This window comes from Nesoenas mayeri (genome assembly GCF_963082525.1).
Source record: "Nesoenas mayeri genome assembly, chromosome: 7".
In the NCBI taxonomy this organism is placed as follows: Eukaryota; Metazoa; Chordata; class Aves; order Columbiformes; family Columbidae; genus Nesoenas; species Nesoenas mayeri.
In genome coordinates, this window is record NC_137551.1 from 14,975,099 (window position 1) to 15,002,080 (window position 26,982).

The following is a 26,982-nucleotide window of genomic DNA, read 5'->3' on the forward strand; positions in this document are numbered from 1 at the left end:
ACCATCTTAAGTCTAAAAAAAAATCCAGTTTAGAAGAGTTAGGGTGGCTTTGTGCATTCATCATCTCTCCAATTTCCATGTCAGATTTGCTTAGTTTGAACTGAAAAGGAAGTCAGATCTTTCAATTCAGCTTAGATGAACTGGGTTCTGTCAGTTCTGTCAGCACTGTCGACTAAAGCTCTCCACGTCAAATGAAGGTCTTACAACTGCTCAATCCCATTAACCTTCGTTTGCACACTCAGATGTGCCCTTGCTAAAGCTTAATTAGTAAATATTCTGCAGATGGAGAAATACTCTTGCTCCTTTCTCTGTTTTGTGTTAAATCTGCACTGAGTTAAGCCATAATTTTGGACACACTGCTTTCAAGATGCACACAGGGAAAGGCCAATTTAAAGGTGATTTTTCTTATGAGCTTTTTTGGTGCAGAATGACACTTGGATATAACTCACGTGCTTAACGCACGCTCAACACCATGCTAGCAAAGACCTGACTGATGCCAACTTCATTTAGTTGGCCTGTACCTATTCCCATGCTCTGAGTATAAATACACAGCCTCAAAGTGATTTTTTGTGGTTCCTGTTGCTAAAGATAATTTATCTGAGTGGAACTTTATTCTGAAGAAGTTTAACAGCTTTTGTACAGGAGAGAGAGCGACTTCTTCCCCACCATCCACCAAGAAATGAAAGGATGCTCCAAAAGGACAGTTCTTAACATACATAAGAACTATCAGCTGCACAGCTTTAGATTAATCAATAGTTGTAATGCATCCATGAGAAATATTGCACTAAATGATCTTAACCAGAGCACAACTAATCTAGTATCTCTCAGTCTCTGCCTTCTCATTGTATCCCTTGTGCAGATATTCCTGACCACTGTGCTCCAACATCTGCATTCTCCCCCTCTTTTTGCTTTTACAGAAAAGATCCCTGTCTCTCACCACTGAAACACCCTTCACCCCACTCCCCACAAGGAAAAAAAAAGACTATTAAGGTTTGCATGACTCAAATCTTCCAGAATTTTAATAGCTCAGAGAAGTGTTTTCACCAATGACACTGTAAATGCATCCAGCTTCACAGTTTACACCAGTTAAAAAACTCTTATTATCATACAATGAAAGTATAAACCAAAAGGCCAGTGCCCACAAACCCTCTGGTGCTGCTGATGGTCACAGGAAATGAAAAGAGTGCAAGACTGACAAGGAAAGCGTAATATCATTTGCAGCCTATGATTCATGCTATACTGTTGTTCTTGGGCCAGAATGGTTCGGTACTACAAGCAACAATGTATTATTTACATCTGTCAGAGATACAAACTTCTGTATATTTTAGGAAGTAAGAGAATTGCCCAATGACTTGAAGATCAGTTGCAACAATAAGATATGGCATATGATAACAAAAATGGGATTTTTATTTTTTCTGATTCATTGAAAAAATAATTATAAGGAACATAGAAAATTAGTAAATACTATCGACAACTCTGTCTGGTTCCTGAGCCTTTGAAAACATCTTTCCTAGGGTGCATTCGCATGCAAATCATATAATAGCTTGCAATATCCAAATACAAGGGATCAGTGAAGTACACTCCCGCTTCATTTTAAAACATTAACTACAGGGGAAAGGAACAGAGAAGGAAGAGCATTTTGCCCGCGTTCTGCACAGAACTAACCAGCCTGCAGAGAGGCGCAACATTGTCTCACTGGTACAGCAAATACCTCTGCTCTTCTGGAGTGTTTTAAAGCTATCTCCAATTTACCCTTAACAGAAAGAAAATTGAACTTCGGAAGTATACTGGTCATCAGTAACCATTTCATCTGTTTCACCTTCCCTCATATACTCTTAATTTTTCAAGTGTATTTTGAATATGTACAGTTTTCTATGGAAGAAAAAATGTGGATTTGGTATGGTTATCCAATAGGGAATTGTCACATTTGGTATTATAAACCAGCTCAGACTTCATAAGGCTGTATGCAGTTTACTGCTTTTATTGTTTATGCAGCCCCAGACAATTGTCAGATAAACTAAACTGTAACTGCAGCTCTCTCTAGAGTACAGCTGAGATAAAATATCTGAGTGGTAAAAATCAACAAAACCCTTTAATCAGAGAAGACTGTTTTACAGAGTAACTGCTCCACAACATGAAAACACAAAGCCCTCCTCTAATCCACCCTCAGAAATGAAACCTTCCCCAAACCTAATTCTTTCACACAAAGACTCCACATAGAGGTCTTTGAACCGGGATCTTACTGCAATCCAGCTCCTACAAACATTGACACCTGCTTAGCCATAAACATGTAAACAGCTATTTGCAAGCTTTAATCAACATCTTTGTGCAAGGAAATCACCAATATTTTTGTATCAGATGATTACTTTGAAGCACGAGCCACTGGAAAACAGGTGGATTTTGATCTTTATATGGTCCACCTTATGCACAAGTTTAGCATCTTACAATATGTATTTATCTGTTATCTTTCCTGTCACCTTTCATGCTTAGAGTTCTCTAAACAGCAATAACTGCTTGCTCTCCTGCTCCCTTTTAAATCTTTCCTCTAAAATCCAGAAGTGCATCAGCACAGATTCATACTTTTAGTCATAGCAGGTTAAAAACTACAACATAAGTACAAAACACTCTTCCACTCTGGTGTCTGATTTAAAATATTTATTCTAGTGACAATAAAAAGTCAAATAAAATATTTTATTTTGGAGAAGACATGTTTTGGTTCAAGAGAAAATTTTCTTCGTCATTCTAAATAGTGATTGATCATTTATCTAGGAAAGAAGAGTGTAAAGAAGAGTGTTCTGATATGCAGAAGGTACTGAAATATTCCTCAGCTTTTCTCTAATGTTCAATATTAACTTCTTAGGAATTTAAAATCATGTGGTACACATGGTGGAAAAAACAAGGGAATCCATTCTCTGGCAGATTAGTACTAAAAGGTAACAATTTAAAGCAACACAACTTATCTTTTTTTTTTCCTTAGCATCAAAACCTCAACATACACACAAAAGATAATCAAAATGCAACTTCATAAACTTGCAGAAGTGCAGAGGAATAAAATGAACGGAATTATGGAGGTTTTTCTCCCCCAAAGGAAAAGTGACAAGTATTTCCACACTCGGTAAAAGACAAATACATACACATCTAAGAGAAAGACACCAGGCACAAGAACCCCCGCCTTCTGCAGAACTACATTAAATTCAATTAAAGCTCAGAGTCATAGGTCCCATCATTTTAGTAAAGGAGAAAAACTACCATTTCCTGGGCTTTTCAGTCCAGCTGCCAGCCCCCTGCTGCCAACACAGCACTTACAGAAGCCTGAGTCTGCCTCAGTGCAGCTCCTCTCCCTTCCCCTCATCTGCTTTGTTGCTGTCAGGGACCTGCTAGCAGAAGCGAGAGGACTCCATGTCCTTACAGGAGATGACAGAACGGGCAACACATGACTCCCGTGGTCCTTACCTTCCCCCTAATCAGAGATTGCACATCCAGTTTCCCTGTCCAAGTTACCTGGAGGGTATTTAAAACAGATGCTCAGAAATCTGAGGAGAATGGAAGCCAAAAGGGTTCAGATTTCCTTTAGAAACTGGGCTCCTTGATCCGCCTGATGCTGTTGACACTAAGGTAAGCATACGATCAGTGGAAGGAGGAGGGATTGCTAGACAGCATCAGAGGCAGGAGACTGGGACATGGGGTTTCCTCGAGTCGTGACGCCCCTTCCTGCCTCCCCCTTGGCTGGAGAGGAAATAAAATGGAGCCCAGGAAGGAGGGAGGGAGATAATCCTGCGGCTTCATCTGATTAGAGAAACTGGGCCTGTGCAGAGCTGGCAATGCCGCCAGGGAAGCTCAGGGAGGGGAGGCAAGGAAGGGCAGGAAGAGGAGGAGCAGAGTGGGGGAGAAAGAAATTATAATGGAAAAAGGACAATTATAAAATGCATACAAAGAAACCAGCACCTGGGCCAAGACACCCTGGATGCATTCGATTTCTACCCTCGTGTAAATATGAAATCACCAGTAGGAAACACCCATGGCTTCTGGTAACCTGGAGTGATTAAAAAAACCCAGCAAACAAACAGAAACCTATGAAACAAAAACCACACAAAAATACCAAACCAAAACAACCAAAAAAACCAAACCACACCAAATGAACAATAAAAATACCCCAAAACACCAAAACCCAGAATCCATCAGTTGTTTAGGCACAGAGTAGGAACAAGGATGTCACAATGGACTGAAAAGAGTGAGATTCTTTGAGCTGAGCGGGGAGAAAAGGAAAAAGTAGTATGCTACAGACAGTTACCTGGTTAGTTACGGACAGGACATAATTTAGAAAAGAATTTATATTGCAAGTTATTTCCCAGAACCCGTTTCTGCTTACTAAAACAAATCTTAGTTGAACCAAAGTGACTTCAGAAATGTCTGTCTCAGCACGCACATGAGGGCGTTGGCAGCTGTGGCCTCGGTTGCCCTCCTGCAAGCCCCACGGCCGGGCAGCCCCGCTCCCAGCCATGCCCGCCCTCCCACCCGGCACTGGCACTTCTCGCATGGCTGCCCACCCGCATGTGCCCCCCTGCACATCGTGACACTGCGTCCCAGGGCGATCCCCAGCTTGCAGCAGGCTGCCGCCAGTCGGGCCTCCCTGCCCACAGCTGTAAGGGCAGCACCGTGTCCCTGCCCTGACACAGGGGCTCACCCAAAGGCACTGGTGGGGTCCCAAGGGTGCTGCTGTGGAGCATCCCCTGTCTTGCCCTCCCTCAAGAGAGAAACCTGTCTCAGGACTCAGGCATCCAGGTCCCTCCAATCTGCCAGGTGTGACCCATGGTGCATTGGGGAATAACGAGGACAGATGTGGCCAGGGGAGTCTTGCTCCAACCCATGGTGGGTCATTTCTGCAACGAATCTCATCTTTCATTCACCTGTAGCATCTGCTACACTTGATCCTTTCCCGGGCACCACGCCTCCTTGCCACACTGAGTGTGGCTTTTATTTCCTTTTGGCCTATTCCCTTCCATTTAAAGCTTCACACAAGGCATGCTGGTTGGATCCTCAATGGGGCAAAAAGAAGGATGCCAAAACATCAGAAAATAACCATTTCAAGTCATCTTTCTTTCTGTTCAGGAAGGAGTTAATATCTTTCCTGTAAAACAGAGCACATTCTCCCTTTGTTCCTAAGGCTTCATCCAGTACCCACCCATCATGCCTAGCTCAGCTGGGAGAGGGGACCAAGACCCCCCTTTTGATGCTTTTAGGAACACAAGTCTGCTCCCCGAGTCTTCCAAATGGCTGCAAAACCAGCCATTTCCTACATGCCTCCAGGCTTTGTTCCTAAGACGCACATCCCCACACACTCACTGAGCAATCACTCCCTCGGGCTACAGGTCAGGAAGCATTTCAGGGGTTAACAGCCACACACGGGTCAGCAGCAGCTTTCCAGCCACTTTATTTTACTTACCATGTTTATGACAGCAGTGAAGCAGAGCAGGCACTTGAAGGGGCTGTTTGTGCTGACCTTGCGTATCTTCCCTACAAGGCCGGAAACAGCAGTTCCCCAAACCTGTCCATTCCAGCGCACTCTTACCAGCGCTGCTGGCAGCCTGGGATCGTGCCCGGGACTCTCCCCAGTGGTATAGGAATGCTCTGGTGATGCAGGGAGAGGACACCTCTCCAGCATTTTGCTTCCTTTCTTATCCCAGCAAAAGACCTTTGGCTTCTGAGACACTGCCCTGGTATTTGCAGCTATTCCAACATTGTTCTGTGGTTGCCAGTGACCAGCTCCGGAACAACTCACTGTGTGACCCTTCCAGTCAAAGGCATCTTCAAAACTTAAGCTGCCCAAATGGTGTCTCAAGAACATATGAAGGATACAATGACTGGATAATATTGCATGTCTCTTTTTCTTTAAACCCTCTACAGGAGGAAGTTGTGTAGCTCTCATCTTAGGTATGGCATGTTCAGGAAGGTTGGCTATTTCAATTAAAAGCATTGAAATGTGCTTACTGAAAGATACTGGTGAGCAACTTCTACTTTAACAGGTTGCATGGCTGGGTATCCATAACAATGTGATGAGCATACAGCTTATTTGTTTTACATTTAATGAAAACAACATATGAAGATGTCTCAAATTCAAATTTTGATAATTTATTCAGTATCTCTCAACAAAGCTGACAATTAGAGGAAACTGAGAAATCAATACCCTACTGTGTCTTCAGATACACTAGACTGATTCCAGACAATGTTGGTGACTTTCTTTTGTGGAGAAAGGAAACACTTTTTCAACAGGATTTTTGCAGAACAGTTGTGCCACTGTTGCTCAGCCTGTCTAGCACTTACGCTTCCCTGAGAATTCCACCCAGGGTTTAAGCATGTGACAATGTGTTTAAACTCATGAAAATAAAGTCCTCTATCCAGCTGTGGAAAAGGGATTTCAAAACTACTATTTACTGATTTGGGTACTTGAAGATCAGAAGAAAGCAAGCCACCAGCCCCGTGACTCTGAGTCACCTCCTGTGAGAGCAGGCGCTCAGCACTGCTTGCCTGCTGAACAAGGGCACCACCGGGCCGAGCGGTTAGATCGGTCAGATCTGCAGGCCGGTCCATTGGAGCAGCAAGTTCAAGCATCCCCGGTGGGACAGTGACCTGCTGGAGGCGCCTTTCTGAGCTGACTCACAAAAACGCTGCCTGCAATTTGTTCATTTATCTCTGTCCGGGGGCTCTGTATGCAAACCCCAGAAGTCTGTTGATTCAAAGCCACTTAAGCCAGTGAAACTGCGCCTGTAACCAGGCCCATTTTAGCTTAATGCATTTCTGGAATATATTCTAGTCCACAACAATAATGCAGCCCTCCAGGAACACTATGCTGTCTCGTGGATAACACTGCTCATTTGCCTGAATGTCATCTGCCACAGTCAATTTGGATTAGGTCTTGGATATCTCCATTGTAAAGCATTTTGGAGTGTTTCTGAAGAAAAACACCACTTCAAGACAGTCTGAGAGTGCCTCCAAGATAATAACTAATGCACTACAGCCAAACTTAACTTTTACGAGACATATAACCAGTCATAAATTCTCCACTCTAGATACTGCTAGCCCCTTCCTGAAAATTGGCATTCTATATGCAGTCCCAGGTTTTCAGTTTTTGCTTATGCTCCAATACCAAGAATAATTCCAGTCAGCACACTATAAGAGTTAGCATTGCAAGTGTTTTCATGTGTACTTGAGTGAAATGTATCTGAGACTGTCTGAAAACACAAAACTGACCATCACCTTCCATTTGATGTAAGAAGCACAATTATTTCTAACACAGAATTTTAAAGAGAAAGCAACTGTCAGATAAGCAATATCACAAAAACTTCAGGTTAAAATTTTAGATAAGCGTACAACAGCTGTAATTCAAAGATAATTTACAGATAGAATCCATTTGATCACATGTTAATGTTCTACTTAAGAAAGCAATGTAATTTATATATAAATGCTTAACTTATTGAAAATATCTGCAACTGTAGGCCATTGTCTCATGTACAGGAGTTATTTTACAAAATTAGCTTTTCTCAAATTCTAAGACTTGTCAGTACCAACAGGCTAAGAACTAGACCCAGAAAGTAGCATTTATGTATCTGTTTCCCAATAATCCTCAGAATCACAACCCACCTCTATTGTCATTTCCTCAAAGTGCAAGCCTGGCCCTCGCCCAGGCAGGATCCTCTTTCCCCACCTTTAGCTGCTCCTTTCCATGGGCTGGAGGACAGATGGACACATCCCAAGAGACCACTCCCACCCTCAGCCCTGAGTCGCCCAAAATTCTGGGTCCCCAGCACACCTCTCCTACCCCCCAAAACCCAGCCAACAGCCCCTGCTCCCAGTTTACCCATAGGTGATGCTGAAGACCTGGCTCATGCTGTCAGATGCAGCTCTGTCCGGGGACATCTGGGCCCCTGGACACAGTTTCTAGGTGGGGGGAGGGAGTAGCCCTGATTACAGGGAACTCCCTGTGCCCAGGGGGACATTCTCCTCATCCCTGACTGCCCATCTTCCTCATCACTCTTGACTCGCAGCTTCACTACCATCGTCTTCTTTCTTGATCCTTCTCGACTCGCAGATGCACTCCAATCCTCTTTCTTGATCACTCATAGCTTCACCACCTTCCTCCTCTTCCTTGCTTTTTCCTTTGCAAGCTGCTCCACCTCAAGAGAAACACATGGAAGACTGAGCTACACCAACTCCAGGCCACTACAGTCAGACTACAGCAGAGCTCCCTCATATGCCATTCTTAGGCTGAACCCCAATTTAATGTGTTAGAGTTATTATCTTATTATCGCTCAATACAAATCTCCATGGTCCTTACCTGTTGTTTGGTATTTGCAGAGGTTCAGGCTCACGGTGCGTCACTCCAGTGGGCTCTGGTAATGCTGCAGCTTTGCACATATCCCCTCGAGCCCTGCCAGGCAGCGGGAAATGTCTGGAGCTGCCAGCTGGATCTTGAGTTTCAGGGTAACTTGCAGAAGCCCGTTTCACATCAGCTTTCCACACCATCCAAGTGCACTGCCCAGGCAAAGTCAGCTTCACCCTCTATCCTACACCTAACCTGCAAACATCCAACTCGTCAACTGGTAACCATCCAAAACCTACCTACAAACTCTCCACATCTCTTCCTTTCACTCTTAACTGCACTCTCTACTGCATCTCCCAGACAAGTCTTCACAAATCCACTCATCCTGCAGTAATACACCAACACCAAACATCTGTATGACGACTTCCACAATAACATTCCAAAATCAATGAGTTCTGCCATAGAAAACATCACTTTCTCCTTCAGATTCCACTCTACACTGGCTGCTGACAAACACACACTGTCCTCACCAAAGCCAAACACTGCAACAACCACTGCCAAGTTTGTTTATGTGGCGCAAAATTGTAGGTGTGAGCTAACGCAGAGCTGGGCTTGAAAGCTGTGCAGTGTACACCCTGGGGTTTAATATGGCTTTTATTGGCAACTTGTGTTCTGCTTGGGAGAAGTGTATAAGTAGAGGCTGCCTAAAAGCAAAATGGGAATGGTTCTCCAGGTGTCTAAAGCTCAGAGTAGTAAATTTTATCTGTGTTGTGGCATGGGAACGTCTTGTCCACTTGCTTCTCCATTCAATCAAGCCCTGCAAGAGCGAGAGAGAAGTAAATTGTTAGTAAAGGACTAACAACCTCAACTTCCTTGTCCCCAGACCTTCAGGCATCCTAGCAGGCCTGATCCAAAGTTCTGCCACTCTCCCCCTCTTTACTGGGACGCATTACTGCAGAATTTTCTGCTGTAAACACTCTCCTGACCCATCTGAAGGGCTTCAAAGTTCCTACCCCAGCATCCCTTCATCAAGGTACCTCAGCACTTCTCTTTGAAACCACACCTTACTGCCAACCCCTCCCCGACCTACCTCAGCCATTCATTCCTACCGAAGCCTCCCCTGACCCTGTCCCCTCCCTGAGGTAACTCAGCCGTAGCCCCTGAAGCCCGCTCAGCGCCAGCCCCTCGCCGAGGCACTTCGGCATTTCCCGGGAAAGAGCCCCCCCGCGGCACCTCAGCGCTTCCACCTGGACCCCCCAGGGTCATCCCCTGCCCGCGGTACCTCAGCGCTTCCACCTGGACCCCCCAGGGTCATCCCCTGCCCGCGGTACCTCAGCCTTTCCCGCCGAAGCCGCGGTGCTGTCCCCTCCCCTCCTCCCGGAGGTACCGCAGCCCCGCCCCGCGCCGCTCCCGCGTTCCCCGTCCCGACCCCGCGCTGTCCCCTCCCAGCCGCTGCCCACTGCGGGCTTCACCCTCAGCCCCGCCGCCCGCACCTGAGTCTCGCGCAGCGCTCAGCCCGGGGCTCCCTTCCTTCACGGCTACTCGCGTGTTTCCCGCCCCAAACGCCGCTGGGACCCCTCCCCGGCCCGGGGCCGCGGTGTGGCGGGTGGCGCGGCATCCGACACCTCCCGTGCCGCCCGCGGGCTGGCTGCCCCTCGCCTTCCCCCTTCCCGAACCACCTCGCCCCTCCCGCTCCAGCCGCGCCCTCCGCCGGTGTGCGGGCAGCCCCACCCGCCCGCCTCAGCGCCCACCGCGCACCTGTGGCGTTATGTACCCGCCCATCCGCGTACGAGCCAATCCCGTCCGAGCGTGGCACCAGGCCCCGCCTCCCCCGTGTCCCGCGGCGGGCAGGGCGGCGCGGGAAAGTGGCACCGCCCGCACCGCGGTGGGAGCGGGGCGGTCTCGGGACAGCAGGTTTGGTGCCGTGGGCACCCCCAGGTTACGGACTGCATCCCTCCTGCTGCTGCAGCTCGGGCATCCTTCTCACCGCTAATTGCACGGCAGTCAACACCTGCGGAAATTCACTTGGGTTAGCTTTCCGCACCAATCCAATTGAACCGCACAAAGTCAACTTTCGGCCCTATGTTGGATCTAAGACATACCTACGAACTGTCCAAAAACCACTTACAAGCTTGTAGCACTCTTCTTTGTGGGATTAATCTTTTTGAAAGCTGTCAGGCTTTTTAGTACTGTGAAAACTGGTGTATTTGAGCCATGTCATCTCCTTCCTTTTTCATCTTGGATTCAAGAGCAGCTTTCTCAACAGAGCAGAGCAGTTCCTTTGCAGTGGCAGTTGGCAAGGCAGCCTGCTGATGTAAGCAACCTCATCTATTTTGAAGATTTAGCAAATCTCTACACAGCACTATTTTTTTGTTTGTTTATCAAATGAATAGAACAACAGCTGATTATGGAGAATGCAGACAAGATCCCTCTTTTAAGCATATTTTGCTATAAACAGAGGATTTCAGGACATTAAACCTTAAATCTCAAATCAAGGGACCATGACATGGGCACTCTGCTCTCACTTCTCCTTTTCCCAGCTCTCATTTTCTCCATGTGCAACCACCACAATGTCTCCCCTGTTCTCTACAGTTGCTTAATATCCAGTAGCAAATAGATAATTGCACAAAAAAATTACCCTTCAAGCCAGTTTGGGGATAGCTTTAAGCTGCCTTACATGCAATAAGGGCTTTGGCCTTTTTGAGAGTTTAATCACATGTTTAGCTTCGCTCTGCATTTCAGTGCTAGACTTCCATCTGTTCCATTACTCTCAATTGGAAAAGAGACAAGCCAGCACGACATAGACCAGCAGGACTATGTGTACAAAATATTAGACTTATAGAAGTCATCGGTATTTCTGTCCTACGTGACTTGTCCACCAAGCCATCCTTGCAAATTTGGATTTAAACTCTTTTCAAAAATACATTCATCTATGTACTAAACCCCTTTAGTTTACTTTTGCAAATGGTGCGATTCAAATAAATTATTTGGCCTTTAGACAACAAACAGAAACAGAAGTATTGGAGTCTATCCTAGACCTCAGCTGGTGCCCGGGGCTCAGTGTTGTAAACAAAGCCTGCTCATAGAGACAGCTCTATTTAATGAGAGTCAAGCATCTAAAGAAAGTCTTGAATTTTGATGCCTCAATTCCCAGATGTAAAATAAGGAAATGGTATTAGTGAGAAGCTGGGGAAAGCACCAAGGAAAAGACTGTACAGGAGGAGAGCACTGTAACTTGGGAGCGTAACTTCGGACCCTGATGCACTTTGAAGAAACATAGCTCTACAGCTCCAAGAAAGGCTTTATTTTCTCATATGACCTGGAATATTGTCAAATAATTTAGCCTATAGGCATCATAATGTAGTTGCCTGTTGGCCCAATGGCCTGTGGATTGATTCCAGCCCACTCAACACCCCTCATCCTGCCCCCCTTTCCCTGGACAATATGCCTGGGCACCATCATACCCATTCCCATTTCCGCCCCACGCAGCTGGAGCCGTCCTGTACTGGTTCCCCTGGCTTCTCCCAGGTGAGCCGAGTGGCTCATCCCAGATGTCCTAGTGAGCGAGCGTGACGGGACACAGGACAGGGGCTTCAGGAAAGATGGAAGATTTGAAGAGGATTTGGATCTAGTCCCTGTGGCTGCCTGTATCAGGTCACTGTTGTAAGAGACATGACTCTTGGTTAAATGAAACAGAGACAAAACTATTATGCAGCCAGTGTACCAGGATGACATTCCAAATTAGACACATGCTGAGAGCAACAGCGCTGTGTGTTAAATAAGGCTTGCAAAAATAAGACCTATAAAGTAGCACATACAGATTTCCGAGCAGCCTCACAGCAAGAGAAGAATGCTGTTTGAAGTGAGATGCATTGCAAAGCCCGGGCTAACTCTGCCTGCAATAATCTGCTGGGCTGACTCTGTGACAGATTGAAATGCAGTAACGCTGTTTATGCAACTAAGTCTTGTTCTAATCTCTTAGTTTATGTAACCTTTGCTTGTGGACATACTGACTCATCTGTCTCAGGAATCTAAAGAAAATCTTTTTTAACTCTCTCCCATTCTTCAACTCATGGTTGCCAAACAAACAAATAGATTCTCAGAGATTTTCCTCTTTGAGGGGTACAAGAAAAAGGTATCAACTAAAGTCCTAAAAAACAGTGTATTTCTCCATATGTACAAGCAAAGTTTTATGTGAGCTGGCTAATGGTAGGCAAGTGTCCTTCAGGTTAGCATTTCCAAGCACAGAATGTAGCGTATAAGCCCCAGGCTGGGGAAGGGACAGAAATGGTTTACTTAGCTCCTAGCAAAAAAACAAAAACAACCCAAAAAAACAAACCACAAAAAAAAAAACAAAACCAAAACCAAACAAAAAACACAAGCACAAAAAATACATTGCTTTCTATCATTGAGATGCCACCTTTCCGAGTAAAACAAGGCAAAAATATCTGTGGGAATGACTCTGACTCTTCTTAGCTTGAAAGATTTACTTTCATCCTTCTCATATTTCTTGCATTTCCCAGAACATTTTCACATGTATTTTAAGTGAGGAGCTAACAGCATGAACAGTGTGCAGCATTCTTGGTGCAGCACAGTTCTAGTGACTACTACATGAAGCTGGCCCACATCAGCTTATTTTGGCCCTTTCTGGCCAGGCTCTAACCCAGATTTGTGAACCGATTTTACTTAGGATGAACCCTATTTGTTTTGGGGGGTTGTGGGTTTCAGTTTGGTCTTTCTTTGTTTGCTTTTGTTGTCAATTGAACAGTTCACAGAGCTGCTGTGATGTTGCCCATGTGACACTTGCTATTTGTGCTATACCTGATTTAATTTCTAACCCTTTGTATTGAGGATTCATGCACAGGCCAAAATTGATCAATATCACTTGGAATTAAATGTATTTGGAGCCAAATACTGTTGCATTAGGGGTATTTAGGAGAGGTCATTATGTATTTTTGATGCACACTAGACACTACCCATACTAGACATATTATGTGAATGGATCAGGTATTCCTTATTATTTGTTGCACAAGCAGTCTTTGCTTTGCAAAGAGAAAGGGACCACTTATGTAGATGAAATAAGTACTTAATTAGATGAAGGGTCTATTATTCTTTTTTCTCTACACTCAGGTTTGGGGATTTAAATTCTTTTTTCTTACATACTTGACCCTCAAGATCTTACCACCATCCTACCCAGGCTTTTGGCACTTTGTTGTGTTCGTTTGTTTAATAAAAACACTTGAGATGACATCTGTAAATCTGGTGTTGCTATACGTGGAGCAGTTTTAGGCATAAGCGCCTGCAAAAACAACTGTAAGTTAAAGCAAATAAGTACCAGTATCTTATTCTAGATTTATAGTATCCCAAAAACAATCATCAAACATCAAATTTTGATCTCGGTTAAAAATTTGCATCCCATAAGGCTGTACCAATTATGGCTATATTACATATGGCGTCATTGCAATACCATATATATGATTTTGTGCTTTGGCCAAATCTTAAGATACATATCTGTCTACAGATTCATCTGCCTGCTCAGCAATCCCTCCCCATTTGTCTTAGAGTAATCACATCTTATTTACATTATCTCTGGCCTAAATCCATTAGCTGTTCCAGAGGGAGTGAGAGTTAGGAAATATTGCCGAAAATAAAGCCAGCCTTGCTTTAGAGCAACATCGGTTGTTCGTCACTACAGCTGTGTGAACAGCTCATTTTGCATGTGTACATAAGTAATCTTGCAAGGCCTTGTCAAAGTTACAAAGTTGAGATTACTATTACCAGGGCTAGGTGGTGTACAAAACCAGAACAAAAAGTCAGATATTGCCCCCAAAAAACTTCAAAGCCAGGCAAGCCAAAGCTTTGCAAGTCATTTTCTCTGCAAAAATCTCTACAGGCCTTGTGCACATCATCTGTGAACTTGGAGCTTAATAATAAAAGTAATTTTAAAGGAATATTTTGTAGTATTTTTTCTTAAAAGAGCAACAGCTGCTAACTTAATGCAATTTGCACTAGCAAAAGCAAACAGAACAAAACAAACAAACCACAACCATGAGAACATGTTCCAGTAAAAGCAGACTTGGTATTTCTGAAATTCTTATTGTTAAACACAGGAAAAAAAAGTAAAATGAAGAGAATAAAAGTTCACATTTTCTGCATTCTGTTTCATAGAGTAAAAAAAAAATAAGTCACCTTTAAGAGAGCTTTTTGGTTAGCTCTATTGATTCACGCCAATGCCCGATTTTGGACAGGAGGTGGTGCTACAGCTTGCTTAAATGTCATTCTTAGGCAACACCAACAGTTGGAGCGTACCAGAGAAAAGGTTAAAAAAAGACAAACATTCTGAGCCAGTGGAAGTGCTGCTACAAAGACTTCACCTATGTATACTTTAATATCAATAGGTATACTATAACACTGCCAAGATTTGTAAGAAGGCTCTAAGGAGAAAGCAAATGCATTGTGTGTTCATGTCTGTCAGGGACTTGAAATACCCAGCGAAAGATGGGTATCAAAGCATGGAAGAACTCTTGTCTTGTACAGCACACTGTGCAAGCTGTAGCAGTTTTTCCTATGCTCAAGGCTCCATTGAACGGGTCTGTGCCAGAAGGAAACTGATGGCACAGATACAGTCGGGCGGAAAGTCCAGAGAGCATTGTGCCTGCGTCTCCCCGAAGAACACCCAGGTTAGCTGCACTGCCAGGGGTTTTACTGGGCTAAGATGAAATGTCAAGGTAGGAATCCAAACCCCTTAACTAGGTAAGTGTGAATCAATCCTGGTCAAGGCTGGAATGTGCAGAATACTTATTTATTAATGCAATACTATATGCTTGAAATTAACAGACTTGTTAAAACGCCCAAACTTAGGCAGGCAGTCTATTCCAGAATTCTCTCTGATACAACACTGAAGTTACAGTATGTGAACGTGGGCAGATCAGCATTGTCTTATATTTGAACTTTGAGCTGGGCTTTTAAAACAATAAAGGAAATCATACCAGCTTCTGGCTGGAAGCAGTCAGGACTGCAATCAGACACAGTGGATGCAGAGAAACATCCTTCGTCTGCTGCTCCTGGGTCTTTTATACTACGTGCTGGCAGCAGACATGTGGCAAGTAGTATTTACATGTTTTGTTTATATTAATTAATTTTAGTTCCTTCAAGTGTGGTAACATACAGGATGAAACATGGAACTTGTAAAGCGTGAGGGCTAGGAAGGAGGTTAGTTACTAGAGGAAAAGGAGAGTATAATTGGTTCCTCACATGCTGTATTTATTTTGATTTCCAGCTGGAGCCAGAGCTCAGCACAGAAAGACTAGAGACCAGGAGGTTTGTGGTACAGCACAGAATCAAAATTAAACTCCCTGCTTAGCCCCTTTGCCATGAATTCTGCTCCTCCAAGCTCACCTCATCCCATGCACTGACTCGCTTAAACAAGAGCTGAATCAGCAGATGGTTATTGCTTCCCAGACGTACACACTTCACACCCCTCTACACAAGCAGCACAGCTCATAGGGAAGACAGCGCATCTGGCTGGGATCATTTTAACAGTTCAATAGTGTTCTGTAAAGCATTCAGGTGTTCAAAGCAACTTTACCACTCCTCACACAGACATAAAAGCAAGCTCAAGGGAGACTGTAACAGAAAGCAGACAGCTGTGGGACTTGCCACACAACTCCAATACTTCCAGTTGTCTCAAACTTGCTTATGGAAATTTTCCCGACAAGTGCAAACTGCTGAGCAAAAAAAATCTGTACTTCAATATTACTATTAATTCAGTGTAGAAGTAAGAATAGCAAAAGCATTGGCCATGCAATGTTTATTTAATAGTTAACTGTGTTAAAAGACTAAAACTGGAATATATCAAGCTTTTCCTCTTTAGAGTAAAAATGATCCAATACTTTCTTACTTGTCGAGGACTCAATAATTAATAGAAAAAGCTAACCACACAACATCTGCAGCAAGACATTTTAAATACAATTAAAAGAATTCAAGGATTCCACAGAAAGAGATGACATTTCATTAGGATCCTAACGGTTTAATTCCTATGCATTTCTTTGGCTTTTAGATTAAATGGCACTATACAAATGCATGCAATAGTTGTGAACAGAACAAGTATGTGTAATACAAAATTGTTACATTTAAGGTATAGATGCTTCTCATACTGTCTGAGAAAGAAGCAAGCATCAGCAGGCAAGAAGTAGTGAAGGTGGATAATTTTGCTTCTGAACTATGCACGAGTAATTTTGTTAGTTAAGATCTGCTTGGTTATATTTATTACACACACAAGAGATAAAATACCATTACATTTATAAATACAAATAGGAAAAACTGTAATCGCAATTGCCTAAGTAGAGTTTGTGTTCCCTTGTGCTTATGCATTTTGTTAGAGGTCTGAAACAAGTGCATGCTGATTTCTTGCCTACCTGGATTTTCAGAATTAAGCTACTAATACCAAAGTTTTTTCTGAGCATAACTGTAGTTTTTGAAGTTTTCTCATATAGCCAATGTCGCACAGGTTTTTTTAGGGCTGACAGAAGATTTCTATGGTACAACAACTACTTCTCCGCCTGTTCCCACACCTGCCTCCCCGGCTGTGCCAGTGCCCGGCACGGGGAGCCCGGGTGGGGCTGGAACTTCTTCCGAACACGTCCCGTTCGTTTCTTCTGATGGGAACCGCAGATGTCTCCATGTTAACTCGTGTTTCCCGTCTCCCCCGTGTGCGGTCCGTGAGCCGAGGGGCGGGCCGGGGAGGGGCTGCCCCCGGCCCCTGCACAGCGGGGCTGCGGCGGACACGCGGTGGACACACGGGCAGCCGCCGCCTGCGACCGAGCCAGGGGGACCGGGAGGAGATGGGGCCGAGGCCGTGACCGCAGGACCCGAGCACCCATGCCCGGTAAGTGCTGGGGAGGAGGGACGGGAGGGCTCGGCTCCTCCGCCGCTACCCCCGGGCCGGGCACCTGCCGGACCCCCGGGACCTCCCGCCGCTGTGCGGGCACTTCGGGGAGTTCGGGCAAGAAATCAAGTCCAGCCTGCCGATGAGCTCGGGGTCTGTAAACTCACCCGACCCGCTGCTGGAGCCGGCTGAGGCAGCGGTGCTGTCAACAAGGGTCTGTCAGGCACCCCCATCTTCATTCCCCACCCGGGGCACTTTGCTCTCCAAGGACAACTTCACGTAGCAAGCAAGAATTTACTCCCCATCCTAAATAATTCGGTTTATACTGTACATATGCTTATTCTTCCAGTGTTAATAAATCTGATTATTTATTAATATATAGGGATAGCTTTTGATGGAGAACTGGTTGGTCAAAACTCCAAAAGGCTTACTGCAAAGTTTAAGAAAAGCTCATTAAAAGCGTATCATCAGATACTAAGCAAAAAGGAATCAAATCCCAAAGGGACAGAAGATGATCACCACCATTTCTCTGTGCCAGGATAAACCCACTACCTATTAATGGTGGACAGTCCCCCAGAAAAGGCCACCTGGAGATGAAGTGGTCCAGCAGGTCTCTTCCATCTCCATTTGCCATGATTCTGTACCACAGCAGAACAGATCAGTTTCTCATGATGACAGGTAGTTATTTAAAAAGATACTTATTTTTTCCCTGCACACAATGGATTCAACTAATTTCAGTGGTGGATTTTGTGACTAGTGCTACATTGTGCCCTAAGCTTCTGGTTCTTTTGCTGATCTAATCAGGTGAGATGGAATAAAAATAAGCCAAATTCTCCTTACCTTCATTAAAGCATAGGTAGCTTTACTGATATGGGTAAAACTTCACCTTGTATCTACCATTGCATAAAAATAAAAAAGCAGAATTTGAGCCAATGGGAGTGAATGGGTCATAAATACTTAACATCCTTCTGCAATGAACAAATTCAGTACATGAACTCATTAACAAAGTGATTGGAAACTCATTCTCTTACTCTAAAATCAGTGCACAATTGCTGTACAATCTATTGCATTGCAGTGCACTTCATTTTACTGTCCTTAATGGTAAAGGGTGACAACCTGGTTATGGGGGACACAGGAGTGCTGCTGAGAGCATTAAGGATTTGGGATTGGAGAGGACACATTAAACAGGCAGAATCCTGTTGAGCTTGCTCTAAATGTTAGCCATGGAGGTACCTATGTCAGACAGTAAAACCACCAGCCATATAAACATTTGTATTACTGTACACCTGGATGAAGTGAACCGTTAATTTCTATTATGTTTGTGGACATTAAACTAAAGCATTTTTTTCTGCATCAGGCCTTTTAAGCTGTAATAAAATGGCAATGTGACCGAAGACACACTTGAGCATACCCTATAAAACAAAGAGGAACAGCATTTCCTCATACTGTGCATTCTTAGGGGGAAAAAAAAACAAAACATAAAACAAAAACCCAAACATTACATTACCAGTGTAGCACAACCAGACTTGTGTCTGTATTAATATTAACCCAAACAAAATAGGTACTTGTTTCCTGTTCCTCAGAATAAGTCCCAGACTAGTACTATGTATTGTACCACTAGTCTGGCTAAGTGCTAAAACGCATTCAGCCCACCAGCTGGTTGCAAGGACAGCAAAGTGCCTGTTGTTGTGGTACAGCCATGAGCAAGGTGGTTGCTCCATGGTGCTGGGGGACATGAGTGATTATATGACTCATGGGGAAGTATCCAGCCAATTCCTACAGATAACTGAGGCAACATACCTGGAGGGGAGCTGCAAAAATAAGTTGTCCCCTGTGACTGTACCAAAGGCAGGAAAACGAGATGGGATCAGATAAAGGCCTCTGAAGTACTATGGCCAGGTTAATTTTATAGCACACAGTATTACGTACGTGTTCTGTAGCTGAAGGACACTCATATCACTTACTGTAATATGGCAACAGTGAAAACGATCAGTAACTCACTTCCTCTACTCTTTATAGCTCTAATCAAACTATATTAAATTAGTTTTGAATTCTTATTTGAAACTGCTATTAGCGTTGACTGATTATTTTGTGCTTGTACTGTTGTTATTTATTTGTACCATCCTACAGAATTAGCTAACTACAAGGTATCTACCAAGCACAGACAGACAAAAAGGAGAGAGGAATGAAGCATAATCACAGGTATCTCTACCCAAAAGCAGAGAAGAGGAAAAATTGAGTTGTGAGGAAGCATCAGATCGCTTTGTTGCTTTAGTTTCAGGGGAGACCCTGAGAACGGAGAGGACTCAGCTGGTCCTGTGCTGCCTCCCAGGGCTGCAGAGTGCGAGATAATTCTGCAGCTTGGGCTCGTTTTCAGGCAGAGGATATTCTGGTAGGATCAGTTCTCAGCTGAGACGTGGTCACGTCTTGATGCACCAGTACCAGTTTAGTGGTAAGGCCAAGACAGGCTGGGTGTGAGGCACAGGGCAGAAGTGGTCTTTCCAGCCTTTTACTCCAGCACACTCAGCAAACTTGAGAAAACAACTAACTGAGCCCATTATCAACTGCCCACCCTTGGTCTAGTGAGAAATTATCACAACAGAATTCCTCATATTCATATTAAAGACATTTTCAATTTTATTAGTGTGGAAAAACCAAAACCCAAATTATACAAGATTCAGTTTTATCTGAAGTAATCGAGATTCAGGAAACAGTGTTTAATGCATACTGAAGTTTGGCCTTAGAGATCAGGAAACACATGCATCCTTAGAAAGAAAACCACCCAGCTCTGCTTTGTTCCTTGTGCCAGGATCTGGTCTCAGTTCAACGTAGACGAATAGGTGGAAGAACAAACCAAACAAAAATAATGGGACCTTTTGTATCAGGTGATCCTGGTTTTTCTTTTCCTTCTGTTATGAAAGCTCTAGCACATCTGTCATACTAAGGTAAACGTTTATGCTAACGTAAAATTAAAGCCCAAAGAACTCCTTGAGTTTTGTTTTTTTCCTGTGTATAGTGTCTTACATTGCAGTCATTGCCAGCATGTCTGAATACTTTCTAATATCTCAGTGCTGATGCCATACATCTTCAGGTGCTGCATCATGCTGTAACCAAGGACAAAGATGTGCACATGAGCCAAATGTTTAATTTTAAAATCATTTTGGTACACAAATCAAATACATTTGTCAGCTTTAATATTCCTATCTACCCCAAAACATACATAGCTTTGATCTTCCTATGATGCTTTCTGTGCTTCTGTGTTTGAACAGAACAAGTTGCTGTTGCTGGAGGTATAATAGGAGGGATCCTTCTATTTGTTCTCATTGGAATAACTGGATACCTTCTCTGGAGGAAGTTTTGCCACCTCCTTGCTTATGAAAAGCTCACCAGTCCTGTCCAAATGACAAACACAAATGGTATTTTTCAGGATCAGTCAGCTTCTGAAATTCAACTGAAAAGCACACGGTACATATTTTTGTTTAATTTTAAAAGCATGTAATATTGGTAATTTATTTCAACTTGTTAAATCTCAAATGAAGGGGTGATCTAAATATATTCATGCTCAGAAATAAATTAGACCCCTAAATTATATGAGAACATCAGTCATGTTCTGTTTTGTTCTCTTAGGAAAATACTACTTTCTGTAACTATGAATGCAATGATTATTTCTGAGTTATGTAAAAGAGATAACACATTCAAGTGTAATTGGTGCATGGATAGATTTATCTGTTGCCCAGACAAAGCTGGCCTGTGCTCCAGAGTAATTCCTGGTGTCTTATAATGAAGCATCTGAGAAAAAAGCAACAGGACTTCAGTTCAGAAAGGAGACCCTTAGGAAGTTAGCTACTGCAGGGCTTGGGGACTCTAAAACAAGCAGGTGCCGTTAATTCTTCCCTTCCTTTGAAAGATCAATTCTAAAAGAAAATAACGGGAAAAAAGGTTTGTTTGAAGATTTAGGGTCTGAGTTCCCTCACTGGACCTTTAGGCATTATATAAATAAATTGCAAAATGATGGGTATTTGTCTTTTCTACCTATGCATCTCTCTAGACTTTTTACAAAACGGTGAGAGAACAGTAAGCTTATTACTGTTAGCAAGTTTGGTTTCCATATTTAAACCAGAAGAGTCAGTAGCTGTTATTACCTTCAGCAGATCCAGAAGCGTTCCATTTATCATTCCACCGACACTGCGTGGGCAAGACTGGATTAACCTGACGAATGAAGAGCAGGTTCAGGAAGACAGTGACCCCTCCATGATTGCTCAGTCTGGGCCGCGGTCATCATTTCATTCTTTGGGTAATGGCATTGCAAAAATGGGACTTTGTAAAGGTACTCTTCTAAAGGGGAACTTTATTCTTATGAAGCATGTTTACTGCGGGCACACCAGACAGTGTTACGCAATACAAGCCCTAAACACTTATGTGTACATATTCATGTATATATACAGGAATTGGGCCAGAATGTAGCCATTCTGGTCCCACTGCTGTTGGACTTCACATATATGGTGGACAAGACAACCTGTCCTCCTGTGTTTTGTGAAGGAACAGCATGAGTGTAACTCAGGAAATATCTTGTTGTCTCCAGAAACAGCAGAGACCAGTTGCAGACTGCAACAACGCATACCCAGAACTATCAAGGCACAGTCATAGGAATAAGAGAAAGAGAAGTGGTGCAGCCTACAGCTACTCCCCCAAATTTGAGGGAAAAGGAATTAAAATACCAAGTTGATGCAAAAACTGTTAATGAATAAGAGATTAATGTGACTTCCCTTATACAGCAGTAGTTCTAAGAATGCCTGCTACAGTCTTGAGACTAATCTGAGGGTGCTTGTTTTTTATTTCTTGAAGCTGGAGCTTATGTTGTAGGGACCATTAACCCAGAGCTGTACAAGTTCCCTGAAGACAAAAGTGAGATGGATTTTCCTGAAGGCAACATTGGCCGCCTCTGGTTCTCCGTGGAATATGAGCAAGAGTCAGAAAGGCTCCTCGTCTCTTTGATCAAAGTTAGAAATCTGCAGGCTCCTGCTGACTCCTGTAGTCCATTTGTGAAAGTCTACCTGCTGCCTGATGAAAGAAGCTACTTGCAGTCCAAAACAAAACATAAAACCCTTAACCCACAGTTTGATGAAAACTTTGTTTTTCAGGTACTTGTCCTTTTGATGAAGCAGATTTTTGTTTGTAAATATTGACTTGTCAAACTACAGTACATGCTTTCTGAAAAGTAATTTTCTACAAACTTCTACCAAGATATAAGTTGTTTCCACTGGAAATAAGATTTGTTACTGGGGCTTCTGGAGATCCTGGGCTACTGATCTTCCTTGTGGTCTGCACCAAAGTTGAGGATTCCAGAACTTGCCCTGGAAATGATGAAAATTCCGGTTTGAACTATGGCTGAGCAGTTCAGCCCAGCAGATCTAGGAGCCCAGAAGGGACCTGTATTGACCTAACGGTTTCATAACTTTTAGTTTCTGTGCTGTGAAGCAGGCTAGAAACTAGAACTTGTGAGATGCCTGGTACGCTATTTGTACGGTGCTGTAAAGCCAGGAGCTTGGCTCGCTACGCCAAGAGGCTTCAAGCAGGTGTCACAAGATAAAAGCTTTAAAACCAAAAAAGTCTGTATTTCTAACATTTGAAAAATAAATGTTTACAGTTCTAAATGTGTGTTGAAGTGAATACATCACATGACACTAGATCTGTAGGAGTTGAGAAACCACCAGCTAACTTCACATTTTTCAAATGAACTCCTTCTATTTTAGCTTGGATCTTTAGACTCCTGCATAGCTCAAACTTTAGGCAAATTAAGAAAGTGGACTTCAAATAATCAACAAAAACCTCCACCTACCTTTAGCACACTTTGAAAAAGCCTTCCTTTGAAGTCAACACTAGAGTAGAAAAGTGTCAGATGTTTTATATTTATTAATATATTATTCCTTTTCCTGTACAGGTTTCCAGTAAAATGTTGCTTGAAAGGACTCTGAAGTTTTTGGTTTATCATGTTAATAAACAGAAGAAGCATCATCTGCTAGGCCAAGTTACCTTCCCACTGAAAAATGAAACATTAACTGATGACAACAACCTAGTCATATGGAGAGATCTGGAAAAACAAAACTTGGAGGTATGTGATACTAGACTGCTCGGCATTGTGGAACTTCCATCATCTTACAGATATGGGAAGCGTACAGCTGAAGTAGCTGTCTGTTGTACCAAATACAAAAAATATTTGATAAACGTTTGGAATCAGAATTCCGATCCTACCAACCTGCAGCTCTAAAGCTGTTGCACAGGGAATATCCAGCTGCTCGGAAGCCATCACATGAGTTAGGAGAGAGTTATGTAAGAAAGTACCTTTTGTTATTTGCTTCTGTTTTGAATTAGAGCAGAAAAAAGCAGAAGAGGCAAAGAAACAGGCATCATCTGTAAGAGGCAGGAATTCAAAGGTTCAGGAAGGCTGATCAATGGGTTCTATCAAATCTTACAACAGCATAAATAAAAATAAAGCCATTGCAAATTCACTCACATGCCTTAGTACAGCAGAAACTCTTAATGAGGAGAACTTCCCCCTCACCCCCATTATTTGCCTGTGTGGAGAGACAGTTTTCCAGATACATTTGACAAGTGTTCTTCTGCTTCTAAAGCCACCTTCAGAGTATGGGGACATCCAGTTCTCCCTCAGCTACAACGACTACCTGGGCCGTCTCACTGTGGTGGTTCTGAGGGCGAGGGGACTGAAGCTCCAGGAGGAGAGCCGTGCTGTCAGTAAGTGGGATTTCCCGTCTATCAGCTCCAAAATTCCCGTTTTAATTTGCTCCTTCCTTATCTGTCCACCCAGGCTTGCATTGAGTGACCCTGAAAAGAACAAGTAAACATCTGGGTGATTTAATCTGAGTGGAAACAAGGCATACTTTGTTACTATGGTAATTAGATTTTGATAGCTCAGTTCTGCTATGTTTTGGTTTTGTTTCCTGATGATGTCTCACCATCAGTAGCAATTTTTTTTCTCCTGCTTTAGTATAGCGAGCAACATCCCTTTGTGCTCCAGTCCACCTTCAACACAGGTCGCCTTCAGGAAGCAAATGATTTTTTGGTTGTTCTTGATGCCACATTCGCACACAATTTTTGTAATATTTTCTAGAAGAGCGAGCAGAGATCATAGATCTCTTCCTCAAATTTTCTACAGAATCCCTTACCACAGGGCTAGAAGTCATTAGTAAAACCTTTTGTTTAAGGATTCTTCTTTGACTGGAAGAATTTGTTCTCTTGAAACGTACCCAAACCAAGCACAGGCTGCAGCAGCCTTATGACACAGCTCCTCCCCCACAGCCTCCCGTGTTGGATCAAACAATAGCGTCGTCAAATATATTAAATTAATTACTGACCCAACGAACTAAGCCTTCAAAAAGGCCTCCATCAGATGAAGGGAAGGTACAGAGGAAGGAATACAAGACCAAGGATGGAGGGTAAGAGTATGACTGCTACTTTTAACAGCTCTTAAATTGGAAGCGCACTGCAAAACTGCACCCTAAGGACTTGGTGTACTCCCCGCTTCATGTTAGGCATTGCCATGCTGCCATGTGTGTTCCATGAATTGTTGGTGATCTCCTTTTATACTTAATATTGATTCCTGAAAGCAAGAAATTCCTTAAGCCTTCTCCCAACTGCCTCTGATGTATTTTTCTCTTGAATTTCTTTTTCTCTAAGGTGTGTACGTCAAAGTCTCACTAATGAACCACAATAAATTTATCAAAAGTAAAAAGACAGCAGCTGTTCTGGGATCTCCCAATCCAGTGTATAACGAAATGTTCAGTTTCAAGGCAGATCAGACAGAGCTGGACACAGCAAGCCTGAGTCTATCCGTCCTCCAGAGTATCAAGGGAGAAAGTAAGCTATACAAGTTCTTACAGTTAAGATATCATAAATCTCTTACATATTGCAGACACATTTAAACCTGGGAGGAACCAATTTATTTTCAGCAATAATCATAGAACACATAAAAGGTTTGGGGCATTTTATAGGCTGTTTATTTTAAAAGTAGAACAACATTCGCAGGAAGTGTATGTCTCTTTCAGAAGCTAACAGTAAATTTCACAAAAGAGGTTAATAAAATAACCATAGACTCATCAGTGCAAGTACAAAGTGCCTTAATTGTGTTTCATTCTGGCATCCTAAGAAGGCGAGCTTGTCCAATTAAGTTCTGTGAACACTCATGTATGTCATCCCCAGCCTCCAAAACTGTGAAGCCGTTCACTGTTCCTTACCAAATTTGAAAGAGGAACAGGAATTTTAATTATCACAGCAGTTCAAGCAATGAGAAAGAAGAAAGAGATTACAAACATCCCCATTCTCTGCCAGAAAACCTCATGCTTGAGGTCACCTCTACTATGAGAGAATCCATTAAGGAGTTCTGCTTAGAGAAGCAAATCAGAATTCAATGTTTCCACTGTTTGCAAGAAAAACATCTTCCCTACAGCACAAACACCACCTCAATCATGAAACATTAACACCCTCATTTGGATTCATGCACTACTGAAAAATTCCTTTAGGTGAGACTTTTGGGCAGGTGCTTTGGCTTTGAGGATTGACAAGAACTAGCATCAGTACTGGAGTCTTTCATCATTTTCACCTGCAGACAGCCAAGCGCTTTACAAACATTCTGAAGTTCACATAGGGCAAGTTTGAATTATTTTCCCCATCCACAGCTGAAAAGCTCAGGCACGAAAAAACAATCTGCTCAGTGGTAGAGGGTGCTCAGTGCCCATCCACACACTGCAACTCCTGTCTCCGTAACTAAACCCATTCATTCCCAAGCTAGAGGACCTTATAAACCCTACTGAGACTGCTGTTGCCAAAAACTAGGGCACACTTTCATCAGAGTACACTTGGGGTAAAGGGGTTGGGCAGATACACATCTGTGTGCCTTAAACTTATTCTAGAGTGCAGACAATACGGCAGGCCTGAATTGACTAAATACCCACATACTGCAGTACCTTTTAATGCTGAACCTTAGCATGTAGAAAGTGGAGAACCTGAGACCTAGAGTGAATTTCTTGATGAAAAATTCGGTTTAAAAATAACTTTTGGAACATTAATTACTTACATAAATGCACGTTAATACTCTAATTTAGGTAAGGATTTCAGAGAAGCACTCAGAGGTGTTAATCACTAACTCCCTTTTCTCTCCACAGAAACACATCTGCTAGGACGTGTAGTAGTTGGACCTTTCATGTACGCTCGTGGCAAAGAACTGGAACACTGGAATGAAATGATCAGCAAACCCAAGGAGTCGGTCAAACGATGGCATGCTCTCTGCTACAGCACGTAAACAGCACAGATAAAACAAACAAAACCCCACAAATAAATGAGATAAAGGATACAAAATCTGACTATTTTATGCTCCTAATTGGACAAGAATAAAATAAGCAAATTCTTTCCTTGACCAAACAGAAAGATAAGATTTGGACCCTGGCAGGCTGGAACTCTAACTTTCATCTCCTGTACATATATTTCCAATTTAATTAACATGGAGCAGAGTAAACAAAACAGGAAGACAAACATGATCTCCCAGTATTAGTTATTTGACTAGTAAATTCCCATTCTTGGTCCTGCGTTCTGGGCACAAATGATCATCCATCGTGCGGACAGAACCCAGAATGACTTAAGAATTGTCAGTGATGGTACCAGGCATTACCGTCCACTGCACTGCATCACCAGACAGAGTAACTTCACCAACTGGAATGGAAGCCCAGTAAGCATGCCAAAACAGACAAGCCCAAAATATTCATAT

The 26,982-nt window shown here is 43.1% G+C and overlaps 1 protein-coding gene across 1 annotated transcript; it reads left to right on the forward strand.

Moving 5' to 3' along the window:
• Positions 1-19,634: 19,634 nt before the first annotated feature.
• On the forward strand, positions 19,635-26,520 carry LOC308042385 (synaptotagmin-15-like; the record flags this gene model as incomplete). The annotated part of the gene is made up of 8 exons (XM_080347731.1): positions 19,635-19,656; positions 20,474-20,669; positions 21,356-21,498; positions 22,050-22,345; positions 23,146-23,316; positions 23,837-23,957; positions 24,900-25,079; positions 26,384-26,520. The coding sequence occupies 8 exons, from the start codon at positions 19,635-19,637 to the stop codon at positions 26,518-26,520; spliced, it is 1,266 nt and encodes a 421-aa protein (XP_080203857.1).
• Positions 26,521-26,982: the final 462 nt, after the last annotated feature.